The 25,357-nt window shown below is 38.2% G+C and overlaps 1 protein-coding gene across 4 annotated transcripts in view; it reads right to left on the minus strand.

The window, feature by feature from the left end:
- Positions 1-472: 472 nt before the first annotated feature.
- GAB1 (GRB2 associated binding protein 1) overlaps positions 473-25,357 on the minus strand; it is a 113,103-nt gene continuing 88,218 nt past the window's right edge. For 3 of the 4 annotated variants that reach the window (XM_031692330.2, XM_072976461.1, XM_072976472.1), the window contains exons 4-11: positions 22,077-22,678; positions 20,758-20,843; positions 20,263-20,566; positions 12,523-12,612; positions 10,730-10,823; positions 9,528-9,651; positions 4,846-4,968; positions 473-2,450 (exon numbers count right to left, since the gene is read on the minus strand). In XM_031692330.2, the coding sequence (XP_031548190.1) occupies positions 2,292-2,450; positions 4,846-4,968; positions 9,528-9,651; positions 10,730-10,823; positions 12,523-12,612; positions 20,263-20,566; positions 20,758-20,843; positions 22,077-22,678 (1,582 nt within the window). In that variant the 3' untranslated portion in view covers positions 473-2,291. The remainder of the gene's footprint in view (positions 2,451-4,845; positions 4,969-9,527; positions 9,652-10,729; positions 10,824-12,522; positions 12,613-20,262; positions 20,567-20,757; positions 20,844-22,076; positions 22,679-25,357) is intronic. The other variant, XM_072976468.1, reaches the window with a different exon arrangement.

Here is a 25,357-nt window from a genome sequence, read left to right on the forward strand (position 1 = left end):
ACTTAAAAAAGATTCTAGTGCTAAAAAATGTTTGGAAGAGACTGCTCCATAAGAGACTGCCTTTTAATTTAATCTGTCAATGCAATGTTCAGTGCGATTTAGTTTAACAAACTGCTTAATGCACCTGAGTTCTTAAATCACTCTGCATGATGGGAAGATTTCTGCAAATGAGAAAGGTGCTGGTCTTCAAAAGTGGTGAGTATTTTGTAAAAAAATTAAGGAAAAATTATACTAAAAAATTCATCTTTGCCTTAGACTCTTCTGATAGGCAGTTATAAAACAAGATTTCTATTTTTGAATTCATATTATATTTATTGTGTCCCAAATCTCAAAATACTTTCATCTTCCACGTAACACAATTTAGTATCTTCACACACCAACTGTGTGGTGTGTTTTGATAGTTTAGGCACATTTTGATGCTTCTGGATTTTATTTTGTGGTTTCATTATAAAACAGCTTGCACACACCAGACTCCAACAATCTTTTTTATTTAAAAATCCACCTCAAAATTCAGTTCTGGGTTTTAGTTTTGGTTTAAAAAGAAGCAAACATTTAAAAACATCAAATGTTACTAGTCTACAATTCATCTTGTTCTGAACATTTTTAGTTCATAGAAGGGACATAAACCCATTACACTGACTAGGCACAGCACTCTGGCCAGGCAGCCAGAAATCAGGGCACATCTATGTACTCAGGCAACAGAGGTCAGGATGGAGGGAGATGGGCCTCAGCTGTGGGCACTCCTATTTCTATGCTCCCTCCAAAAACTGTTAGTAAGTCTCAAATCAATACATAAGAGATTGTATGTAACTTGGTTAAAAAACAAACAATTATACCTGCTTTCTAAATTACACTGCAAAGCCAAGACAGATAAGTACAATTGTAGCCTCACTAGATATAATTTGTGGTTGTGATATCCATGTCACAGGCCCTTGTTGTATAGGTGAGACAGAATCAGATGGTTTCAGGAATCTGGTTGGAAGAGGTCCATGACTGTAAGATTTCACATTATAGCAAGGCTCCAATATTTCTTGAATTGGGGCAGTGAATATAAATCACAGTACAAAACCCTTAATTCTTTTACTGGAAAAGCAATAGTTGCTACATGAGAATTACTTACATAACATCTACTTTTTTAAAAAAAATGCAGATAAAAAATATTAATTGCATAGGGATTTAAATAGTATAAGGCCAAGAAGAATATTAAGTAAAGTTAAAAAAATCATAGAAAGGGCACTATGGTGTCAAAAGATAGAATTTCATTCTCAGAGTAATAAATCTGAATTACTGTCTAATTAAAAATCACAGTATGTTGCTATAACTAACAGTGAATGTCAACTGTGTCATTAACTCCAAACTGGAAACCAAAATTAGAGGACTAACAAGAACACTAATGCTAGTTTTCTAAACCTGATCAGTGTATTAGCACATCAGTGCCTGGTACGTACCTGATTAGTTACATAATCTACACTTGGCAAGTAGAGTTTAATACATGTTAACAAGTGTGAGAGCTCACCACCACCACATGCTGTCAGTGATCTGTAAGCTTACTTGATAGTGTAATTATTCACTCTTTCCAAGGTGTAAGATCCCGCCCTCACTCCGGGGAGAATCTTCATTCAATGAACCCAAACACTGTAATTAACAAAACAGAATAAGGTTCCACCACTGAAAGCTCAATGTACACGAAGCAGAGAACTAAGTCCTGACACCAGTACATACATGATGCTCAGCACTTTGGAAGGTAATGAATGAGTCCAACTGTGCTCTGTAGTTCAAGCTAACGGTTACCATATGAAGTTTCAGGTAGAAAGGCAGGTTGTGAATTTACTTCACGTTGTAATGTTGTTATACTGTGGTTTAAAGACTAATTTCCAAATCTAAAAGTAGCTTAATTAACTTGGTATAGTTCTTAGAGTAGTGTGAGGAAGAACAAGAAACTCCAAAGGGATCACGTTAAGGTCCATTTGGAAATACCCAAACCAATGCTTTAAATGAAAAAGTGCATAAATACAGTAATACTACAAGTGTGTTAACTATGGAACAAATGTTTCTCTGGGAACCAAATAATACTATTTTCCCACACTATTTATACACGTGATGAATTGTTCAGCCACCACAAAGCACCATGGACAGTCTAGATTGCTTGATTATGTCTGAAAGGTCCTTTGATTTCAACTCTACTCAGCGGAGGATCTACCTACAGTAGCTGTGTCGGTCATCTCCGGGCAAACAGGATTTCTCTTGACAGTTCAGCCCTCTTTTGCTCAGGAAACAGCAAAGCGGTATTTTCATTTCACATTCTTGGTTGGTGTTTCAGACTCCGTGGACTGCCTCCCATCCGTCCAGGCCTCCCGGGTGCTCTTCAGAGCCAGGGTCTTCTGCTGGTCAACCACGACATAGTCCACTCTCTCGTCTGCGACACTGCTGCCTGAGCCGCTGCTCTTTTGCTAAAAAAGCAAAGAAAACCCCCATAAACTCCCACATAAGAAGGAGCACTTCTGAGTGAAATCCCATCTTCAAACAGAGACACACACGCTGTAAATAACTCTTGAAATTATATTTGGTCACCAAAAAACAACATTAACTATTTCCATTTAACAATATTGTCACCCTCCTAATTGGACTCTGTTTTTCCCCTAAATTAATACTACTTTATTTAAGAATTCAGACTAATGCTCCCATCACAGATGAAATCCTTTCAAATTTTTTTTAATTAATCTTTTTTTTTTTTTATTGGAGGTACTGGGGACTGAACCCAGGACCTTGTGCATGCTAGCTAAGCATGTGCTCCACCACTGAGCTATTACTCTCCCCTGAAATTCTTGGGAAAAAGGGAGAACAGACACTTGGTTCATCTTAGCTTGCTTCCTTAGCCTTTAACTTAAGCTTGACTTTTTCAAGTCCCAAGGACACATATGAGTGTTTACTTTCAGAGCTAAGAAACGTTTTTTGAAAAGGAGTATTTCAAGAATGGCAAATTGCCCGGGTTGATGGGCCTCTTACTCCTAAAAGACAACAAGATACTAGCTAACCTAAAACAAATGTAATTACTAATACACTACTGGTCTCACTAGAAATTAAGGGACATGACCAAAGTGTGAGGGAACTGGATGGAGCAGAGAGCTGCTGAAGGGTCAAGACAGTTGTCTGTAGGATGAACATCAATCTGAGCAGTGCAGTCAGGATGCCCTGGTGGGAGGCACATGGAATTGGAAACCTTTCTACTAGGCTAGGGACCATCAAAGGGAACTGAAGTGGTCCCACGGTGGTAGCATCACCCGCTTCCTAGCAGAAGCGAATACAAACCCTTTCTGAAGGAAGTTTAGTTCTGCAGGCTGCTCAGAGATAAGCTCAGCAGAATCAATTCTCAATAAAAATACAAGAAACACACAAGGAAACAAGCCATCAAGCATGTGAGTTTGCAGAAACAGTAAACACAGATTAAGACCACCAAGGTCTTCAGATGTTGAAATTATTGCATAAATGGTGTAAAATATGAGTATAAAATGTTTAAAGGAATGAAAAAATTAAACTTAATAAAAGGAATAGTATAACAAGAAAGGAATAAGAAGCTATTCAAATCAGCTAGGTGTACTGGGAAAAAAAAAACCAAGCAGAATGTCACATTAGCAATGAAAAATAAAATTAGTTGAAATTAAAAATTCAACACATGGGTTAAGCAGAAGAACTTGGTGACAGATCTAAAGAAATTATCCAAGTAAGCATAAAGACATGATAAAATAGAAAATATGAAAGAGTGACAAAAGGTGTGAAAACAGGTTGAGAAGTTCTAACTAATGTCTAATCAGAAACCTCAAAGAATGAAGAAAAAGAATAGCGGAAAAACAATATTTACAGAGATAATGATTGAGACTTTGCCAGAATTGACAAAAAATATGAATCCAGAGATAAAGACAACACATCTACCAAGCAGGATAAATAAAGAAAAAAATCTACGTCTAGATGTCTAGACACAGTGTAGCAAACCTGCAGAACACGGAAGATACAGAAAAGATCTTAACATCAGCCAGACTGAAAAGACAAGATTACCTACAAAGGAACTGGAATTAGACTGACAGCATACTTTTCAGCAGGAACAACGGAAGCCAGATGATAGTAAACAGTATCTCCTATGTGTCCAAAGAAACTTACTGTCAATCAAGAATTGTGACCTCAAAACAAAAAAAAAAACAAAAAACAAACCCCAGAACAAACAAACAAACAAAAAACAAAACCAAGAAACCCACAAAAGTTCTTTTTCAAGAATGAGGACAAAATAAAGACACTTCAGTTAAACAAAAACCGCAAGATTTTCACAAAAAGAACTTCTAAAGGAAGGAGGAAGGAAAATTAGAGAAGGAAGGTCTTAGATACAAAAAGGAAGGATAAAAAAGTTGGTAAAAATGTAAGAGAATGGAAATAAACATTGTCTATGTACTACAGGATACTACTACTAGTAATTTATGGGTTTAACAGTAACAACAACAAAAAACTAAAAATTTTGACAAAAATAGCAAGTAAGTCAGGTAGGGATTAAACTGAGCTGGGAAAAAAAAGACAACAGAAAGGGAGCGAAGACAACAATTAACTTTGGAACTTTAGAATTTATTTAGCATTTCAATGGTAACCATTAAAAGAGTAGAAAGTGTATAACGTCCATACCATTAGAAAGGAAAAAATAAATTTATCAGTCTGCATAACGTTGTCTGTGATTTATGAAAAAAGCATTAAGACTTTATTAAACTTAAATTAAACATACTAATAAAATTCCCCCAAAGGAAATGCGATTCTTCAGGTTTCAAATGTGAACTAAGTGTACTTACAGAACGAGGCTTCACTTACCTTGCGTGGTGGTGTGGATTTCCCAGAATCTAAATCTAGATCTAGGTACTCTACTTGTTTGTCTCCTTTGGGTTTGATCATTGGGCTGCTTCCTCCATCCAGACTATTACTGCCAAAAAGATTCTGAAAGTGTAACGCAACAGAATCAACTGTCCAACATTCGTAAGACACACCGCTTGTTACCTAGTTTGCCATCTGCTGAAGCCTAAATATTAATTTCAGGAGGACAAAGGTTGAAGAAGTGTCTCCTTAGAAAGTTAAACGATTTTTTTAGGATTGGGGAAAAATAAGTAACAGTTTTAAAACTGGTTAGAACATCAATTAGAGTAAGCTAACAGTAGTTTGAAAAGTAAGACTTGGTTCAGGCTAAGACTGGGATATCCAGCTACAGTGACCTACAATAGTTCTCCTTCTACACTGGTAAAGTATCTGTACACAATCACATTCTTTAAGTACCAGATCCTTATATCCCTCACTTTCAAATTAAATTTTTTTAGGGTTCTACCAAGATGGTGGAGTAGAAAGACTATGAGCTTACCTTCTCTCAAATTAAACTTTTTTATAAAGTTCTGTATTTTATTAAAAGACTATCATGTGAAAATTAGTTTAGAATAAGCTTATGCTAACTAAAAGCTGGAAATACCGACTCTACTTCAAAATCTATTTTGTTTCAAACATCTGGAATTTTTACCACTTAATTTTCTGTCTTAGCCTTATCCCTTCTCTCCTAATAGGAACTGTGCAAGAGGACTACTCACTAAGAAAAGAAAAAGAAACAAGGAAGAGAAAGGGCAGCAATAAACAATAAGAACGAAATAAAGAAAAGACAACATGGACTTATGTCCCTACATACCCCCTAGACTCTGATTATGACAGTCTTCTAAATGTGCTCCAGCAAATCTCCTGTTTCTATACCTTGTTGCTTTTAACCTCACCTAGGAATGTTCCTGAACTCTCATAGGTGACACTACTTATTCGTTAGGGGCTTTCATCCTTGTGCCATCTTTCACACAGGTATTATTGTTCACATGTTATCTCATACTTTTGAAGAAAAACGTAATGATGTAATGAACTTGACAATTTTACACTTGTTAGGATGAACAACACAAGTAGAAATGACACAAATCTGTTCTGTTGATTCTTTCCATTGCTACTGTATTTCTTTTGGCTTAGGTTAACAGAGTAAACTGTGGTTTAGGGCAAGGACAATTGCTAGGAAAACACTGAGTTTATTCCCTCATTTGAAAGCAGAGCTGCTGACAGCCTGCATGAAACATTTCTGTGAATTAGGAAAAGGTGCTCCTTCCCCGAGGGCGACACAGCTCTGCGCTGGGACCCACAGCCTGGTTAGCAGGACATGGTCTGGGTTGTATGTACTCAAACGCAGTATGTGTGTGGTCTTCTGCACGTACTACATACTGAATGTGACATGTTTGTGCAGTGGACAACCTGCACAACTGAATCTGATGACCCTATCTGCAGGAACAGATTTTTAAACCAAATTTATCAACTATTGCTAACAAATCATAAAAAAAATACTAATGGTTACATGTGAGACAAAAAATGTAAGTAAGTTTTGGTGCTCAATTAGTACAAAGAGCTATTCCCCTCCCCACTTTTTTCTAATTCATGAAAAAACTGAAAATTTTTTTCAGCTCATTCTCACATAAAAAACCAACCTGGAGAGTGTGTGTGTGTGTGTGTGTGTGTGTGTGAGAGAGAGAAGACAGAACCCATACCTGGAATTTCCCTAGTAGGAAACACTTAGAATTGTTCATGGTATTACAAGGGTATGAAAGGAACCCTTGAGTTCATATGATGTACACATTTCATCTCAATACATTATTTCTAAAGAGAATTTCTCAGAATTGCAGGTTAAACTTTTCGGTCTAATAATTACTAGAACTTGAATTTTTTTCATCTTTAAGTATGGTTAAAATATGTGTTCCTACAAGGAAGACTATTTGCTCTTGATCTAACCTCAACTGGGAACAGCCTGTCTCTGTTCTGGCCTTTTAATCCAGTGTTTTCCCAAAACAGTTTAGAAAAACCCCAAGATTCTAGACGTTATTATAAGTGTTCTGCGAACTAAATGGAAAATAATATATAGTTAGTGCTTTTTTTCCCCTAAAATTCTTTTCAAAATACGTAAAATTATTGAACAGATTTTTGCTGTTATTGTTACAAACAACATACATGTCTTTAATAATGTCCCATCGCTTGAATTTCAGGTGTCACATTAAGGGTTCATTTCAAGAATGCTTGACTTTGGATATCTGTATAAATGAATAGGCAGCATCACCAATTCACTGTTTCCTTAGATACCGTCTGCTCCATGAGTGCCAGTGTAGGAAAGAGCATGCATTCTATACATTTCAACGTAGAGAATTTAATCTCTATTGTCCTTATAAACCAGGTTTTAATCTCATCCTGTTCTCTGTTTTTTTTTAATTGACTTTATCGATCCAAGCATATGTTAGATCTTGTGAACTTTTATGGTATTCTATTCATACACTGAATTCCAAGAGGTGCAGAAAATACTGCTGGAACTATCACATTCCTTCCTTAGGAACTGTTGCTCAGGCTAGGATGAGCCCCTGGGTGGGTAGCAAGATGAGAAGGAAAGGCACAGCTGACTTCTCCGTTGTGAATGGGAGATGGATATTGTCAACTGGGACGCTTCTGCTCATTTCTAACACTTAGGGCCTGAGTACTTTAGAAATCCACTATCTGGTGGCTATTGAGATACTTCTACTGGCAGGTAAAAGTAACTTTCTGGTTTAGCATATGACATATAAAAGAACAATCTTATATTTTCATTTCCTTTGACTTTCTGAATGTCATGGTTTCCTTTCTAGTCTTTTCCCTTCACTTAACACCTACTCACAACAAATCATACTTTCAAATTCCCCTATTAAATGTCCTTTCCAATATTTTTATGATTATTTACTATTGGGGAGTAAAATAAAAAACTCTTTAGGATCTCAGAAAATAATTAACTTTTGTAATTTGAAAGAATTCCCTCAACCACCTGAAGATGAAATTGATGGCAATCTATACTCAGCACTGAGGATTTACTGAGGCTCTTACTAGTCTACTTACTGTAATAAAGAAAAAGTACTAAGTTAATAAAAATAATAAAACACCACCCATCAAATTGAAAAATAGCAAATCCAAAAGCAGAAGTCAATTAATATCTCATTGCCTTCAAGTTAGTGAAAATATGACTGATATTTAGTTTGCATTCTAATTCAAGGGCTGATGTAAATATTTTAAAATTAACTTATTCATTTTTAAACACTTTATAAATTTGATTAATATTTTAACATTAATTAATTCAAGGACCCAATCATACTTTTCAAATGGCTAACTTTTGTTTCTTCACAACATAGGAGAAATCTGTTTCTGCCTAAAGTCCATTAAAGACATACAACAAATTCATTGATAAAATTGAATCTCTAAAGAGAACTGTTTCAAAGAAAATAAAGCCACTACAATGCTGTTCATTCCAAGGTTTGACACTCAACATTTGCTTATCCTGGCAGACGCTGCCTGGTTGTGCCCCCCATCTGTTGTCCCCTCTGCCCAGGGAAGGGGATTTTTAGCCAGGCCCCCTGGCACTCAGAATAAAGGCTATGGTTTCCTGCCTCTTTCATGTCTGCGTGGCCAGAGACTAAGTTCTGGCCAACAGTTTGTACTCAGCAGTTTCTGGGAACCTTCTTTATGAGGCAGTTAGGCTGCCTCCTTTGCTGCTTCTCTCTTCCTTCCATCCCGCAGCTTGGATTGTGACTCTGCTGGGGGGCGTGGGGGGTGGGGGTGGAGCATCTTGTTCTATCGCGCATGTGCACCAGACCCAGGGGACAGTGGACCCGAGAGCTGGAAGGGACAGAGATCCCCGAGGGCTCCAGGAACAAAGCTGCCGCAACCACCCCGGATTGACTCTCCGGTCTTTTACGTGAGAAAGAAATTAAGTCCTTGTTAATTATTCTGTTACTCAGAGGGGACCCCAGTGCCAACTGATACACTCACCTACTCAAATATAAATAACAAAGCAAGCACTCACTCTAGTTTAAGGGAAAACAAAAGCAAAAGACTTTTAAAAATTAAAACTGGCTTGAGTTCTTAAACATCTGAAGTATTACTTTCTGAAACTACCTGATTTCTGAGAAACATATTGCTTACTGCTATTATAGAATTCTTGTGCCTTCCAGTAGTTACAGCAAGACTGAAGTAAATCAGGTTTTAACAGGTCTTTGATCTTTAAGCCTTACCTAAGGATGTATTTTTGAAAGATTATGAAAGACCTTTGGTATAAGATTATGTCACCCTAAGAGAACTCTGACATAGGGCCTGGAGAAATGGATTATAAAATGCCTGAGTATAAAATATTTTCTTGCAAAGTTTCAAAACTCAAGTACATCTTAAAAGAAAAAAAACTGTAACACTTTTATGATTTTAACTAATTTCTGCTTTATAGATATGTATACTACATTTTGACCCTTTATTGCTTTTAGACTTTATGATACTATTTTTAAAAAGCATTTTTAAAAAGTTGTGTTTTATTCTTTTAAGTTAAAAAAAAAAAAAGACAGAAGGGTAAGGTGTACAGTTTGGAAGAAAGGTCTAGCATGAGTGATTCAGAAGAGTGGCTCAGGAAGAGGTTAAAGGCAGACTCCACTCACCGAGTCTTCACTGGACAGGTTTGGGTTCATGGGAACGTAATTCTCTTCACTGTCATGCGAGTCACTGCTTGAAGTCGTGCTGTGCACTGAATCCGGCCGGGGAGACATGGGAAACCTGGAGGAGCTAGTCACAGAGATGGCCATCACACACATACACCGTGACCAAGATTCCCCAGTTCACTTCCCAAATACATATCAGTGATAGTGTACATTCTTTGAGAAATCTTCAAGCTTATAGTCATACACTGTACACATTTATTACAATTAATTGCACATGTTCAAATGCACAAAGTGTACTTATAGCTATTTGTAAAGGGATATTTTCTTTTTTCTTTAACATTTTCAATGTTTGATATAATTTTGAAAGGTTAGTTTCCATTTACAGTTATTATGAAATACTGGCTCTATATTCCCCATGTTGTAGGGATACATCCTTGAGCCTATCTTACACCCAATAGTTTGTACCCCCCACTCCTCCACTGCTATATTGCCCTCTGCTTTCTCCCCAACTGGTAACCACTAGTGTGTTCTCTATATCTATGAATCTGCTTCTGTAAAGGGGTATTTTCGAGCGTCAAATTACCTTGTGCAGAACAACAAAAAAGGTATTGCTGGTGATGTGGGGGTTAAGTAGAAAGTCACAGATATAAAAAGAGTTAAGAATTCCTATTTTATCCCTATTTATATATTCCACATACAAAATATGAACTCGCTGAACACAGCTTTGGAACTGTGTACATTCTTTTCATTTCCCCATATACATTTAAATGAACCTCGATTAAACAATCCCCACGAGAAACTACCAAGTCTTCTAGAGTAGCAGGTCTCAGAAATTTCTACTCAGGAAACTTTTACACTCTTAGATACTACTGGGAAGCCTGAGGTACTTTTGTTTACATGGGTGATAGCTACTGGGATCTAACATGTGATAAACAATAGAAAAACATTTACAACACAAAGACACACTCCATTAGGTGTCACAACGATGTTATCAAATTTCAGGCCACCTCTGGAAAACTCCAGCGTACACTCATGAGAGGAGAGTGAAAAAGGCAAATGAGATCTTAGTATCTCAGTGAAAACTGTTTTGCCTTCACAGGACCCCAAAGAGGGGAGCTTCCCCAGACCACCCTCGGGGACCACTGTTCTAGATATTTTCCATTATCATGAACAATCAAACTACAAATTTGATAAAGACTTACTCTCGAGCAAAACTCCTAGTGATAGGAGATCTCACTGGGGCTTGTAACTCTTCCCATTCTGGCAAAGGTTTTATTTCTAAAGGTGCTGGCTTGGCTGCAATGAGAGAGAGAAAAAGAAATTTTAGTAGACAGACATTTGAAAACCAGAACAAGATCCTCTCTATTTCTAGTTACACATTAGAGCCACAGCACACCTAAGACCAGCTAGTTTCCCATGTGAAAAGAATTTCACGGATGTTATATGGTTTCTCCAAGGTCACACAGCTAAAAAAATGAGTGGCAAAAGCTAAATCAGATAATGTTTCATGACTGCTGACTCAAAGTCTAAATAAAGCTTTTTATTACAGCTTGCTGCTTTTTAATTTAAGTAGCTATTTTACGGATATAAACTAAATGAGAATAAGAACGAGTAATGTGACCCAGTTCTTTCAGTTATTTGATTTATACTATTCATTATTTCCTTATTTTATTTTTTCACTAATTTTATCCTCAAACACAGTGATTTAATTTTCTATGTAAATACATTCCTAATCATTAACACAGAAGCATGAGTAATACAACTATTCATATAAAATGATGTTTAGAAATAAACACAAAGCTTTGGTAAAACCAAAAACTGAGAAAGAATTAATGACCAAATCTTAAATTAATTCATGTCTAGTCCAGAAACAAATAGAACAAAGCAAAAATTTTATCTCTCTACTCAAACTTAGCTCTGAGAAAAGACCTTAATCAAATAATTACCTCAAATTTTTAGCTTAATTTAACCAATAATATCATTTAATAAATTGAATATTCTTACTAGCATTTATTTATAAGTGGTCTTTGCTCATCTACTGCTTTACAGCAATAGACAATTACTCTTCTAGTGTATACCAAGAGCTCTTGGCCCTTAAAGTCAACATTCAAACGGTTTTTAGAAATTAATGAAATGGGAAAAAGAACTAAAACAATATTGTTTGTTAATATTCACTATATTTTAGGAGACTATTTAAATATATTAGGTAAATATTTTAGTTACATTTCATCCTGACACTCTAAAGAAAAAATTTTCATTTTTCCAGGTATCCTTCTAGCCTTTGTCCATATATGTGAACTTTTAATCAACTATGTTATAATTACCTTCAAACTATAAAATACGTAGTCATTTTAAAGGACTATGTAGATTCCTTGGGGCTTATGACTAAGTATTTCTGTCAACTCAAATACAAAAAACAACTCAATGTGATTTTCTGAAGACCACACTGATTTAAGTTCGACTTAAAATAATTTTGCCCATCTATCCACTTAAAATGGACATGTACAGAGTACTGAGCTAACCGAAAGTATTTCTTGAACTCTTAAGTTTTTACTTTTTTGAAACCCAAAGGCTAATAGCAATTCAGCTGTCAAATTCTAAGTAATGGCATAAAGTAATTAATCCACTGAAATGATTTTATATTCTGTCCCAGAACAGAGTACATGCATTATCTATAAATATAGGAGACAACTGGAACTCACAAGCAGCTCACAAGTTTAAAGAAAACACTGTATTGATGTCTAAAAGGTTAAAAGAATAATACAAAAGGACAAGACTGAATATCATATATTATCAAATATTTAACATGCTGCTGTTAATGGCATGACAAGACTTATTGTGTATTATGGAAAGCATTCACTTTAGAAATTACGTGCTGGGAAGCTTATTTACAACAGCAATGGTATGTAAGACTCGTCTCCTTTACTTTAAAAAAAAATCACAGAATAAATAAATTCCCAACACCCCATCCAGCATGCGGTGCTAAAGTACATACCCTTTCTTCTTGTAGCAAAGTCACCTATGGTTTGTGAATCAGTTCGCTCTAAACCATGGGGTTTGGGTCTTAAAATTTTAGGACTTTGACCTAATTGGTAAAAAGAAGACTCTCTTAATATAATGTTATTTTTTAATGGGAAAAAAATGGATTCTGTAAAAAAAAAGCAACAGAGCCCTGAGCAGAAATGTTAGATCTCAAAAGCATAAACAGAAGTTTGTTTGTGGAGACGATTTCAGTCTTGTTACACATATCATTCATGCTCAGTACCAAGGGAACCAGGAAGCTGCATGCAACCATGTAATAAGCAAAGTATTACAAAAGATGGTAGGGTTTTAGTGGCATAATTGCCTGGTTAGTTGTTATCTGTATTTGGAGGAAGGGAGGAAAAACATGTGTCATGTTAGTTATTCTTCTAACATGCCATAGAAAATTGGATCAAATAAAAAATTATGAAACCCCTGGGTCAGATCTCAAGGACATCTTTTCTTTGAAGTTTGGCGTCTCATAAGAAAGTACCAAGGTCTGCTTCCTTAACTTGACAGAAGTGTTTTAAAAACTTCAGTCTGACTACTCCTTCACCTCTAGGCCAAAGCCCTTCCAGAGAAACTATTCGACCACATCTCCTAATCCAAGGTCAAAACCAAGACCAGCATTTGTTTCCCCTGGATACTCAGTGGTTGCCCAGTGACACCATTTTGCAAGGATTAGATGTCTGGATTCTGGAACTGCTGATTATCCAGCTTTAAGTATCTGAAAGCATAAATTCAGCTGCTATTATTATTATTATTATTATTATTATTATTTTCATTTAATCTCTGCCCCGTACAAGTACTGCTAAAAAGCCTTATGAAAAGCACAAGTTTAACACTCAGCAGTTTTCTCATACTTTTTCCCACTGGAAGCCTGGATGCTGGAGTAGCAACATCATTTCAATCAGGAAACTACTCTATTCTCAATGGCACCAAATTCTCTCTCTCTCTCTCTTTTTTTTTTTGGCATTTACAAAGTTGAGTCGACATCTACTAGATGACAGAATTAGAGCCCACTGATTTTTGCTGATATTTAGAAATCTACATGTTTTTTAAGATGTGATTTTTTTAGCTTAAGAAAACATAAAACTTCTCTAATCCTCTCACGTACTCTCCAGGGTACTCCTTGATTTTCTTCCTAGAAATATACTGTGTTAAGTGAAATTTTTTACAGTGTAATTATAAAATTTGCATGTAGTTTCTACTCCAGGCAAAGTTTTAAAGCTGACCTTAGGACGAAAGTCATAACGTGAAAATGCTGCTTTGGTAGCTTTATTTCCTCATTCTTTACATTTATTCTTTATATCCTCCCAAGCTCAATTCGACATTTATGTTCCAGGCAGAAATGGAAGTGATACTTTAACAGCTCAGAATTATTTATGAGGAGAGAAAGGAGAAAAAGTTCAAGGTGTAAGTACTTCTTTTCTACTGCCTGGAGTCAAATACTTGAATGTTTCTTTGACTGCTTAAGAAAAGTGTGAAAACAAAGAGTAAAAAATAAGAATATTAAAGGCAAAAATGAACCAGCTCTGGAGCTACTGATCAAACTCTGATAGTCAACACAGTATCTCTTTCGCGCCTCAGCTTTTTAGACCCAAGGCAGTTACAAGTGGGCTTTCGCTAGATGAGGTTTGGACAAAGAAGGCAACAGGACGCATCTCATTTAGCAAAGGGCACTGACTACCGGTGAAATGCTCATTGTGCTTTAACCCTCATGGGTTAAAACAGTCTCACCCCGGACTGTCAGTCTCTGGATCGTGTGCTCCCTAATGTGGAGCACAACTTGGTCCATCTTAACCTTGGGTTCAGGATGTCTCCCCTGAGATCCTTATCTGCATGTCTACAAAACCACCTGACAGGGATGTTCTGCATGCGCTCGTTCATACCACGTGTTCAAAACAGAATTTATCCTCTTCGACCCACCACAGACCTGCTTTGTTTCCTATACCTCCAGTTGCCATAGCAGATCTTTCAGAGGAGTTATTCTAGATTCCACTTTCTCGCCAACCTATTATCAATTTTACTTTCTATTTATAATGACAATAACTTGTTTTCAATCCTCCAAGAAAATTTAATAACCTGCAAGCCTGAAATCCTTCCTTCCTTTTTTAATGTGCACTTCACTTACCTGATTTGTTTTTCTAAAAGTGACGAATTCACACTGTCTGGCTAAATGACATCTACCTCTCCTCCAAGTGCCCTCAAAACTTGTAAACATCACTCTAGGTCCCCAAGTTGAAGGAGCAACTGAGAGCCAGGAAAGGGACTTCTGTTATGCCTTTCCGTCTGATCCGCTCTAAAGCAAGGCTTCAAGAACCCTGGATTTGGAAAACAGGGCAAAGCACTCTTTGAGGAAGATGCTGGACAAAAGTGTGGTTTTAGAACATTTTACATGAAAGGATACGATTTTCTTCCTATAGTATCCTTAAATGTTAGAATGAGCTTTGTAGGGGGCCAACCTGATTATGTTGCCTGCCTGTATGAGCCCTTTAATAGTGTGTTCAGAATAAAGCCCACACTCATTAGCATGGCTTACAACTCGCCCAGGATCAGACACCTGCGAGGCATTTGGCATTGGTTCCTGCTTTCATACTTTCCTCCCTCCCACCCAAGATGGAGCCACAGTCCCATCTCCCCCCCTTTTCAAAAGGACTAGAGTATGCTGCTTATTCTGACCAGGAGATCCTCCACCATCACTTAATTGCCACTCATCCTCTCAGACAGAGGAGTTAGTGAACAGTGCCAAGAGCTTACCTCAGCCACAGCCCCTTCCATGCTAATTATGATAATGTGTTTACTTTTCTACCTCCTCCACTCAACAGTGAGCTTCTTCAGGGAAGCTACATTTTCTTCTTTGTGTTTTGAAACTCAAGACCTATCAGAGGGTACATCCTATAACTGACAGGCACTGCAGCCAGTTTGGGTGAACTGCAGTTCTCTTAAAGCTGGTGGTGTTTAAGCTGACCAATCTCATACTTTTTTGTTTGCCTTTGAAGAGAGAGAGAGAAAAAAAAAAGGCACTGAATATTGTTCCAAAAGTTGATCATTCCAAATATGGTCAAGGCAGTCACGAGCTCATGCTTCAAAAAGCAGATGCAGTCCTTTTCGAAAAGTCCATACTCTGTTAAGTATTATTTTAACAGGTACTACTTACAAATATTCAACTCAAAGTGGAAAATTTATTTCCTCTATCACTATAGGTTTAAGTTAGCCTAAATTAGTTACTCATCTGAAGTTTCACAGATGACGCTATTATTTCCAGTAGGCACCTCAAAAATCAAGAAAGAAGAAAAATAAGTCACAACATTACCCTCTGCTAATTCCAAGAAGTAATCAAGGTAGCATGCTGAAAAACCTTTATGCTTATTTTAATGGTCTCACTGTACAAAGGGGGCTATACTCATGATAGTTATATTGGAAGTGCAGGAATATTTAGGAAAAAAAACAAAACCCTGCATGTAGACGCTATCCTATAAAAATGCACTCTGGACTCATTTCCTTTAAACTGTAACACCAAACCAAAAACCTGACTTTAATATTTATTTATTAAAATCTAGTTGCATTTACTGGTATCACTTTTCCATCTTCCCAACATTTGTTGTAGTATAAAAGTAATTTTTAAAAAAGCATGTTAATTTTTAGTCACATCCAAAACACTGCTTTAGAAGAGCTCTTGAAAAAATGCTCAGAGCCAAGCTAAAAAGGTATCACTGAGATCCACCAAAGGAAATTCCTAGAGTGGTCTTCTGGGTGCTTCTTACACCCAAGGGAAGATCCAGACCTGAAGATTCTTTAACCAAACTGATGTACAAAAGCACCAGAAGGAACCTTGCACTGCCCTTTAAAATCCAGTACAATAGCTGATGGTCAGAACTACTGCAGAAAGCCATGAATGGACGAGGCCAAACAAAATATAAAGACAGCATATTTGAGGCTTGAACAGCTGTTCTATCATGTTAGAAACAGACTGAACAGGCCTAGTTAAGTGCAGGGGTTAAATCTAGTAGATTTCTGTAAGGACTTATTTTTACAGAAGGCACCATATCTTATAGAAATTTCCCAAACTTTACATAAGTACTCTTCCATTAAAGAAATCAGAACAGAATTTGTCCTGCACTTGCAATGACTCATTTGCTTTCCTAATATTTAATACAACACAAATAAATTACGTTTTTCCCCTATACGAATATTCACAAAACTTGGTTCAGAACAAATACTGTTGTGACAGTCGTAGTATGGGTTAAAATATAGCCACCACCGTTGGGCGATGGGTAAACGGTCCATAAAAATACATTCAATGTAAGTGTTCAAAACATCTGTGTATTTCTGCAGCTTCAATTACTCGAAAGTATTCGAAAAACTCATCTGTACTAGTAACTGCAGCAGCTGACATCTATAATTGGGGGTATAAACAAGACTAGAATGTCACTCATTTACTGTAGACCCTTCCAAAGAAGACAGTCACAGAAATTGGTTATACTGGGTGTTGAACTAGTTACACTGCGTTTTGAAACTAATCAAGCCATATATTATAGAACTAGGTTTGCTTATTATGAGGTTTAGTTAATAAGAGACACTAGAATAATAGATTGAGTCATGTATCTGATGTCACAAGATTTGAAATTAAAACAGACTCATCAGATGCTATGCATAAGAAGAATTTCATGACCAAATAAGACGTCTATTTTTACAGATTAATTTTTTAAGGATAAACTTTCCGCTAGGATCTGAATTTGGGTTTTATAATTTATTTTTCTGGAATAGCTGTAACTTCCTAAAGTGAGTTTGTACTGCACTATTAAAAACTTTCTCAAGCCTCCTTTCTTCTTCTCTTTTTTTTTTTCAGTTTTTTTTGGGGGTGGTAATTAGGTTATTTATTTATTTATTTCAATGGAGGTACCAGGGATTGAACCCAAGACCTCATGCATCTTAAGCATGTGCTCTACCACTTGAGCTATATCCTGCCCTACTCAAGCCTCCTTTATTGTATCATATTTATTTTAAAAAGTAGAGTAGTACTAAAGAAAAACAAAAATTTAAAAAAAAATTACTATGACTAGTAAACTCTTTACTATTTTGCTAAACCTATTCTTGATTTTGTCCAAAACTATGGAGGTATTTTATTCTGGGTACTTTCTCAGTTCTTTCTGTATCTAAACGGAGATACAAAACCAGTAATCTGGCCCATGAGCTCAGAACTGTCTTTCAACAGTTCAGTTAGTTCTTAAAAGACTGAGGAGAATCTCCAAAAGTAACCAAGGAACCTACTTGGCTCTGTTCTACAGTAAAATCACCTTAGGTTGGTTTAGAGGATGAGGACAATTAATCTCTCATGTACTAGAATATATATACTTTCACTATAGTCATAGGGAGGTATAATTATATATATATATGCAATACATATAACCTGTAGTATACATGCCATATTATGATATAGACATAAGATAATATATATTATAATACAGGGCATATGAACTCTGTCAGACCTAGATGATACTAAAAGCATATCATTATGATCCCAAAACTTTTCTAACATACAAATAGGGCTCTTTTCTGATTCTGCATTGTGCTTACCACATGGAACCGTTCACAGTGAACTACACTGGGAATTTTCAAACTGTGTTCTGCAGAGCCTGATGGAAAGAAGTAGCAGGCAAAGGAGCAAAGCTGGAGGGACTCAGAACTTCGTGCCTCACCCAGATCAGACCACCTCCATACTCACGTGGGACATCCAGATAGAAAACTGTTATGTTTTGTGTTAAAAACCAGTGACCTGCTGCTAACGTACTCATTACGGGAAAATAAGAGAAGAATCCGTTTAGCATTAAAATGAAGATTTCAATGTTTCACAGAGTTCAGGACACTTGAATCTTAACCCTCCTACAACCTGGGGGCTCTATGATAAATCTACACATGTCCAAACATACTTTGGCATAGTGTATGCAAACGAAAAAATGACTAATGAGGCCTAAATAGATTTAAAAACAAATGAGGATAAAGAGAAACGAGAGGAAACGTGATCAATGGAAAAGCCTGGGATGCTCACACCCTTTCTGAAATAACCAACCCTGATCAGGGCCCTGCTGCCGGGGCCACTTAGGTGGCCAGTGGTGTGACATGCAACCATCTTTCCAGCTGTGGGACCAGAAGGGGGTGTGTGACCCAACGACAGCCCGTCGATGGGCTGGCCCACCGTCCATGACGCGGCCTGGTGTGGCAAGACACATGAGACCAAGTCTCTCTGACCAATCTGAAGTGAGCGGATGATGAATGCGGTGGTCCACAGCAGGTGTGGAAGCTGCGAGGGCCCATAAAAAGCAGCCAGGAGGTGGGATCTAAGCCACAGCGGGGCGCTGGAGGCCAGCGCTCTCTGAAAGCAGAAACCATGTCAAGTAGAGGATACGGAGGAAAAGAAAACAGCAAAGAAGGGGAGAAGGTAAGACTGAACCAAGTAGAATCAAAAACTTCCCAGAGGACAGAAGCAGAGTGAGCCGGACAAAGTGACAGCCCCAGAGGAGCGGCTCAGTTCCCAATAACGTTCTCTTTTCACTTACTTACTTAAAAGTAAAACAAAACTCATTTTCTTAAGAGTGAGTCTCTGTCACTGTCCCCTACAACAGGAACTTAATTAGGATTAATAGAAATGATCCCAGCCCAGGTTAATGAGAAATTTACACAAACATTACATGCTTTTAAAAAAAGCTACATCTAGCACATGAGATCTTTCAAATGTGCTGAATTCCCCGGAAATTGTGCCACGCATCCCACAGCCAATATATTAACTTACTTGGTTGTCGAGATTAAACCACAGTCACAGCATGCTACCACACAGCTGGCTGTCCGGGTTTTAACCACTCAAACGCAAATTTTGAAAACTTGGGTCCATATTACCAATTTGGCTGAAAATTTTCTTTTACACTGAGTTCTTAACGAACCATGCTACCTTAGAATTTAATGGTACTTATGAAGGCCAGCATGAAAGAATAGACGAGAAGCATTTGTTTATACCCCAGCAAAGGCAGAATCATTTTTGAGAAGTTGTTATACAGACAGAATGGGGAGAGAATCCAAGCAAATCTTACTGCTCTTAAAGAACCATGTCAAGTGCATTAATAACCTCGAGTCTGATTTGACATCACACACCCTGGAGAAGAGGTTACAAAATAACAGCCAAAGGCCATATTTGGCTTGTAAAAGTGTTTGGTATGGTCTACAATGCTTTGCTTTGCTTTGTTTTAAATAACTAAATTAGCTGGCAGAACTTAAAAATCAAAAGGCTATACATATAAAACGCTGTATTTTTGACTTCTTTTGATAATCAGAAGAGTTTTCCTTTAGGGGCCCACGTTATTTTCACAAGTCCACAAAGGACTGTAGCCAGGCAGTAGTTACCCCATTTGGATGGGGCAAGGGCATTCCAGTTCCTCTTAATTATCTCCTGTTGCTTGCCAATCCTTGGGAATATGTTAGTTGGTAACCTCTGCTCTAGAGATAGGAGACTGAAAAATCTCACCTGGGCATCAACATATGACATAATAATTAATAATATCTAAGTAGCAATACCATTTTACTTAAACAAGTTGGTAACTAAGGTAATAGAAAATACTTCCCAACTTCTAGTGCCGATTCTGTTTTGGATTTAACGAGAGTTAAATGCAGATCTAAACTGGCAGCCCCCGACCCTTTTACCGTGCCACAACCCCCATACCTTTTCTGTCTGGCTTGAGGTTCCGATCCACGGGAGGTGGTTCACAGTCTGCAACAGGAACTGGTCTCCTGGGAGGGGTCTTTGGGCTGGACCTGAAGCCCATGTGAGCAGGAGGTGGAACTTGCATTCCAAATGAAGAAAAGTCAAATGTCCCTGGAGTCATTGGCACATAATTTGCTTCCTGAATTGGTTCTGTGAAGCTGCTGGAATGTTGCCGTGGAGGAGAGTTGGGATTCATGGGGACGTAATTTTCATCCAGTTCTTCACTTGAGACGCTTCCCACCGTCAATACGTTTTTGATTTTCTAAAACACACATACATTTCTTTTAATAAACGAAAACTATTGTCAACAGGAAAACACAGTTGTCGGTCATGCTTATTCACATGGGGCTGAAGGGACTTTTATTCCAGGATCTCATTTTAGTCTCAGAGCGCTAAGTGTGAGGATCCTGACAGTGAAACACACTTGATGATGTTAAGGTCAATTATACTTACAAAGTGGTTATGGAAGCCTTCAAGTGAACTAGATCTGTCACTTGGAAATGTTCGTGGAATATCATAGCAATCTTGAGAACTAGCATCTAAAACAGAGAATAAACTGTCAGCATTTCCTCCCATCTTTGCCAGTTCTCAGGGTAATCAGGAATGACATTCTCTCTCTCTCTGTGTTTTCATATATGCACACATGCACATATACAGATTTTTAAAAGGATGCTCACAGAGTAGTATCTCGCATTAACACATTGAAGCACTAGAAAATGCAGACACTTCCTCTTATGCTAACCAGTACCAGTATTTGATTATGACAATGAGTAAATAGCTAAGCCTGGGATGAAATGGTTATCTAAAGATGGAGAAAAGAAATACTTCCGTTTTTTCATCTTTTGCACCCTTGGGTCTAATTTGCATCTCACTAACTTATAACCACTATAACATACATTACGGCCACTTCAAGAAGTTAGAAACTGGTAATGAATAGCTAAATAAGTGTTGATATAAGTCCTATTCACAACACATTAAATCTTTACCTTCTTTAAAACAGCCGGATAACTCGAACACAAAACACAGAAGTTGTATCACACAGTTTTTAGGGTATGTGCATTGTAAACTTTGGCTTTTTAGTTTTAGGACTTTAAGAACCTCAGAGTGTAACCCAAACTCAATTTTTCTCCTCTCAAGGTCTGCAACTTTTGGTTGGCTCTAGGAGATGGTGAAGGCTCTAGGAATAAGTAAAGTGGCTAGGGGTCTGGGAAGAGAAGATTCAGAGCTTTAAATATAAATAAAACCAAACAAACAAAAAGCAGAATGACTTGATTGGAGTGGCATATCAGCTGGTAGACGTAACGTAAAAACTGCTAATTTAGAAGGAAGGAAACGGAGCCCAGCAGATGTGACAGAGAAGCGGTCATAACGGGACACAAATACAGGAAAGGGTATGCCTGGGAGAGGCTTTGTGGCTGGTCTACTTCCTGCTCCTCTGTCCCATCGGGTCTGCCCACCCAGGAGAGAGAAAGTGACAGAGGGGGGTGCACACTTCCTGAGGCAGGAAGGTATTCCTAAGGCCACACTTTTTCAGGGATGAATAACTCCATCCCCTTCTCCCTTCCAGCAGAACACGCACACGGACACACGCTGCATGCACAACCACACTTCCATGGGACTCTGACATCTTTGCTAAGTGAATGGGCAACTGCAGAGCTGCAGAGAAAAGGGATTATCATTTCACGTCACGCTATGCTTACAAGAACAAATATTTGGACCAATGGCTGCCCGATCGTTAACCTCTAACACGGCAGAAGCCAACTGGAGCTGACCTTTTCGCAATTTGTTCAAATCCACAGTGGAAATGGTATTACTACGTGACGGTGGCATCCCTGCCGTAGGGACACAGTAACTACCGTCAGTGTCCGAGGCTGCGCGCGTGATGCTACACGCTTCCACGGGAGAGCGGTCATGAGCCGGGTGTGGTTTCGGTGGCCGAGGTGGAGGAATATCTGGAATAGTGTCCAGCTTTGACGTCTGCCCCAAGGTTCCTTCGGGAAATGTTCGTGGGATCTGATAAGTATTACCAGGTGTTGGAGGAATGTCATAACTTATAGATACGTGCCTCAGCTGGGTCTCTACACTGGAGGTCCCCGAGGGGGTATTAAAAACATAGAGTTCTCCATCGGCTTCGGTACTTGATGGAGACGCCTTTGGTAGAACGTCGTGGGAGTAACTCCTGGGCAGGTAATAAAGGCTGGAGTCGACAGAAACAGATGCAGCGCGAGACGGTGGCGAGTCATACATCATCTGCTGCTGGAAAAAGCCATTCACTCCGTGTTTGCTCTGGGAGGAAGCAGGGTTTTTATGAGAAGGGACGTTATCATTGCAGTCTGTCTCAGAAGAGGTGGATTTGGCAGAATCAGTGTGTGTTCTAGATAAAAATAGTTAATGACAGAAGATAAAACACGGTGAGGACATAAGCCTGCGTTTGCAGAGATATATTTGGAGCTTAGCAATCAAAATCCATGGCTTTTTCATTAGACTGTGTGTGTGTGTGTGTGTGTGTGTGTGTGTGTGTGTGTATGATCCATCTGATTTAAAGCACCGATATTCCTTAGTTTTTTATGATTATATGCCAGGTAACAAAACCGCCACCACAAAACCGAAAGCATTCTCACTAATTCCTGTCCTGTACCTGCCCACACCCCCAACCCCACCTAGTAAATCCACACATAAAACCACAATCCCTGAAGCACTGGAATTAGAAAGGTACCAAACTCGTAGAAAGGTAAATGATTCAGGCACAGACACAAGGAAAGCACTTCCTCTGAAGAGCATGCAAAACCCCAGGCCAACAGTTTACCAAGTTGGTCCACTGCTCTTTTGCCCACCTGCGCAAATTTACTGTTCTGTGAAACAAAAAGTCTAATGATTACTTGGTACTGAATAAATTCAACGTAATCTCCAAGGAGGTGGCAACACGACAGGTTTTGCATACCTTCCTTTCTACTAATTTTCTTTAACAAATATTTAGCCAGTACTATAAAGAGGTTCAAAATCCAAGCCACAGAGTTAGCCAACTGCAAATAAGAATGAACTTCGAGAAATCTCATTAGAGTAAATTTCACACTTTGGTACATTTTCAGTCTCTGTATGTTGCGGTATCACAAAATTTGGGAATAAACCAAAACAAAGCTACCAATACCAGAACAAGCATCCTTCCTTAATGCTAAACAAGATAGCTTAACTACCTACGTATGTTGTCCAAAGCCCTGGAGGACCTTAAACTCAATATTAAAAAAATAATACCTTGTGATAGTTTTTCTAAGGGCGTATCTCCCTGATTTCTTGGTAACATCTGGCATTGTGTAACTGCATCTCTTCCCTGGACCTCTCCCCCTCTAGTACCAGAGAACCCTCACAGCGATGTCAATGCCCTGATTTTCCTTCTCCCTCACTGACTATGTCCTTATTTCATTGACTGACTCCTTCTTCCTGTCTCTCCACCTGGAAATGGCTAACAGAAATCAGTCCTGTGAGTCTTTACAAAAATCATTAAAAAAAAAAACCATTAAAAACTCCTTCTTTCTCATAACTTCACCTTCTACTGAAAGCTGACAACTCGCATCTTCTCATGAAACTCCGAGTCCTGTACTTTCAAACCGTTCAAATATATTTCTACTTGATTATCCCAGTATTACCTTGCTCCTGTGCACCAAATTTAATTTACTTCTCAAACTGATTGCCCTCTCTGACTTGCCATGAAAAGAAATGCCTTTAATGTAGGTTCTCTACACTCTAAACCCAATTCAGCTTTTACTCATTCACTTTGATCTCTACCATCCCTCGGGCACAGAGTCCTTTTTCCTAACCAAGTACCTACTATGCTGCTTTGTTCCCACCATCACCACCCCAGGTTCAGGTCCATGTCTCTGCTGAGATCTAGACCACTGACCCCTCCTCAGAGAACTTATTTCTTCTCGTTTCTCCCTCTTCCGATCTATCCTGGGTACCAGCCATGTAGCCAGTACTGCTGGAAGATCAGTGTTTTCAAAATATGATTTCATATCACTCACGTAGTCAAGAGAAAATCCTCTTGAGAGTCCCTCCAGGCTGTGGGACCTACAAAAAGCCCACAAACGATGCCACCTGGCACTGAGGCAATCAAAACCTGGTTCCACCTTCCTATCTTAGGTCCTACCACTCCCCAAGTGGAAACCTTTTCTCCCGGCAGCCTCTCCTCCCGTCACTCTCGTTCTCACCTCCCCTGCCCCTCAAGCTATTTGGATGTAAATTATTAATGACAGTCTCCTTTTCTCTCACCAACCAGGTGTGGTTCAAATCCTACTCCTCCTGTGAGACCGCTCACCCTCCATTTCAAAACCATTTGCACTATTCTTCCTAGGAACTTCTCACACATATTCTGAGATTTGCACTTGATTTAATTCTAATATGAAGTTAAGAGAAGCTAGAAGTACAATGAGTACTGAGTTCCTTGGCCTTGACATCAGCTTATGGGTTGGTGGAGAATAAATACAATTATCAAGCTATTTCCAATTCTGTGATAAAGCGGAGATATAGAGGCACAACCAGGGTGCTATGAAAATCCAGAGAGCATTAAATCCGGCCTGGGAATTTGGGGGAATGTCTTCCAGAGGAGCAGATGTCTAAGCTGAGTCTTGCACAATGAACAAGAGTTTGCAAGGCAATGCTCATATCTTGCCTTCATCCCTAGATACCTAATGCTTGCATGTTTTGACTTCTTCACAAGCTTTACTTATAAACTCTCAAGGAGACTGCATCGGAGGGGGCTGTACCTTATGTAATAAGTTTGTACCTTCATAGCACCCACAAAACAGTGGGCACATAGTGGGTACTTCATAAATATTTGCTATTTAACTGTTGCTGCTGCAAAACATAGATACAAAATATATCTGAGCAATGATCCACATCATAATTTCTACTACAGCAGGAAAACTGTGATACCAATGAGATCCATGAAAAACACTATATAAAAAGAAAACGTACTGAAAACTGTTACTTGGCTGTTGGCTTTTGAAAAATTGATATGGAAAAATAACTGTGGCTCTCCCTAAAATAAAATCTTAGT

The sequence above is a fragment of the Vicugna pacos genome, chromosome 2, assembly GCF_048564905.1.
Source record: "Vicugna pacos chromosome 2, VicPac4, whole genome shotgun sequence".
Lineage (NCBI taxonomy): Eukaryota > Metazoa > Chordata > Mammalia > Artiodactyla > Camelidae > Vicugna > Vicugna pacos.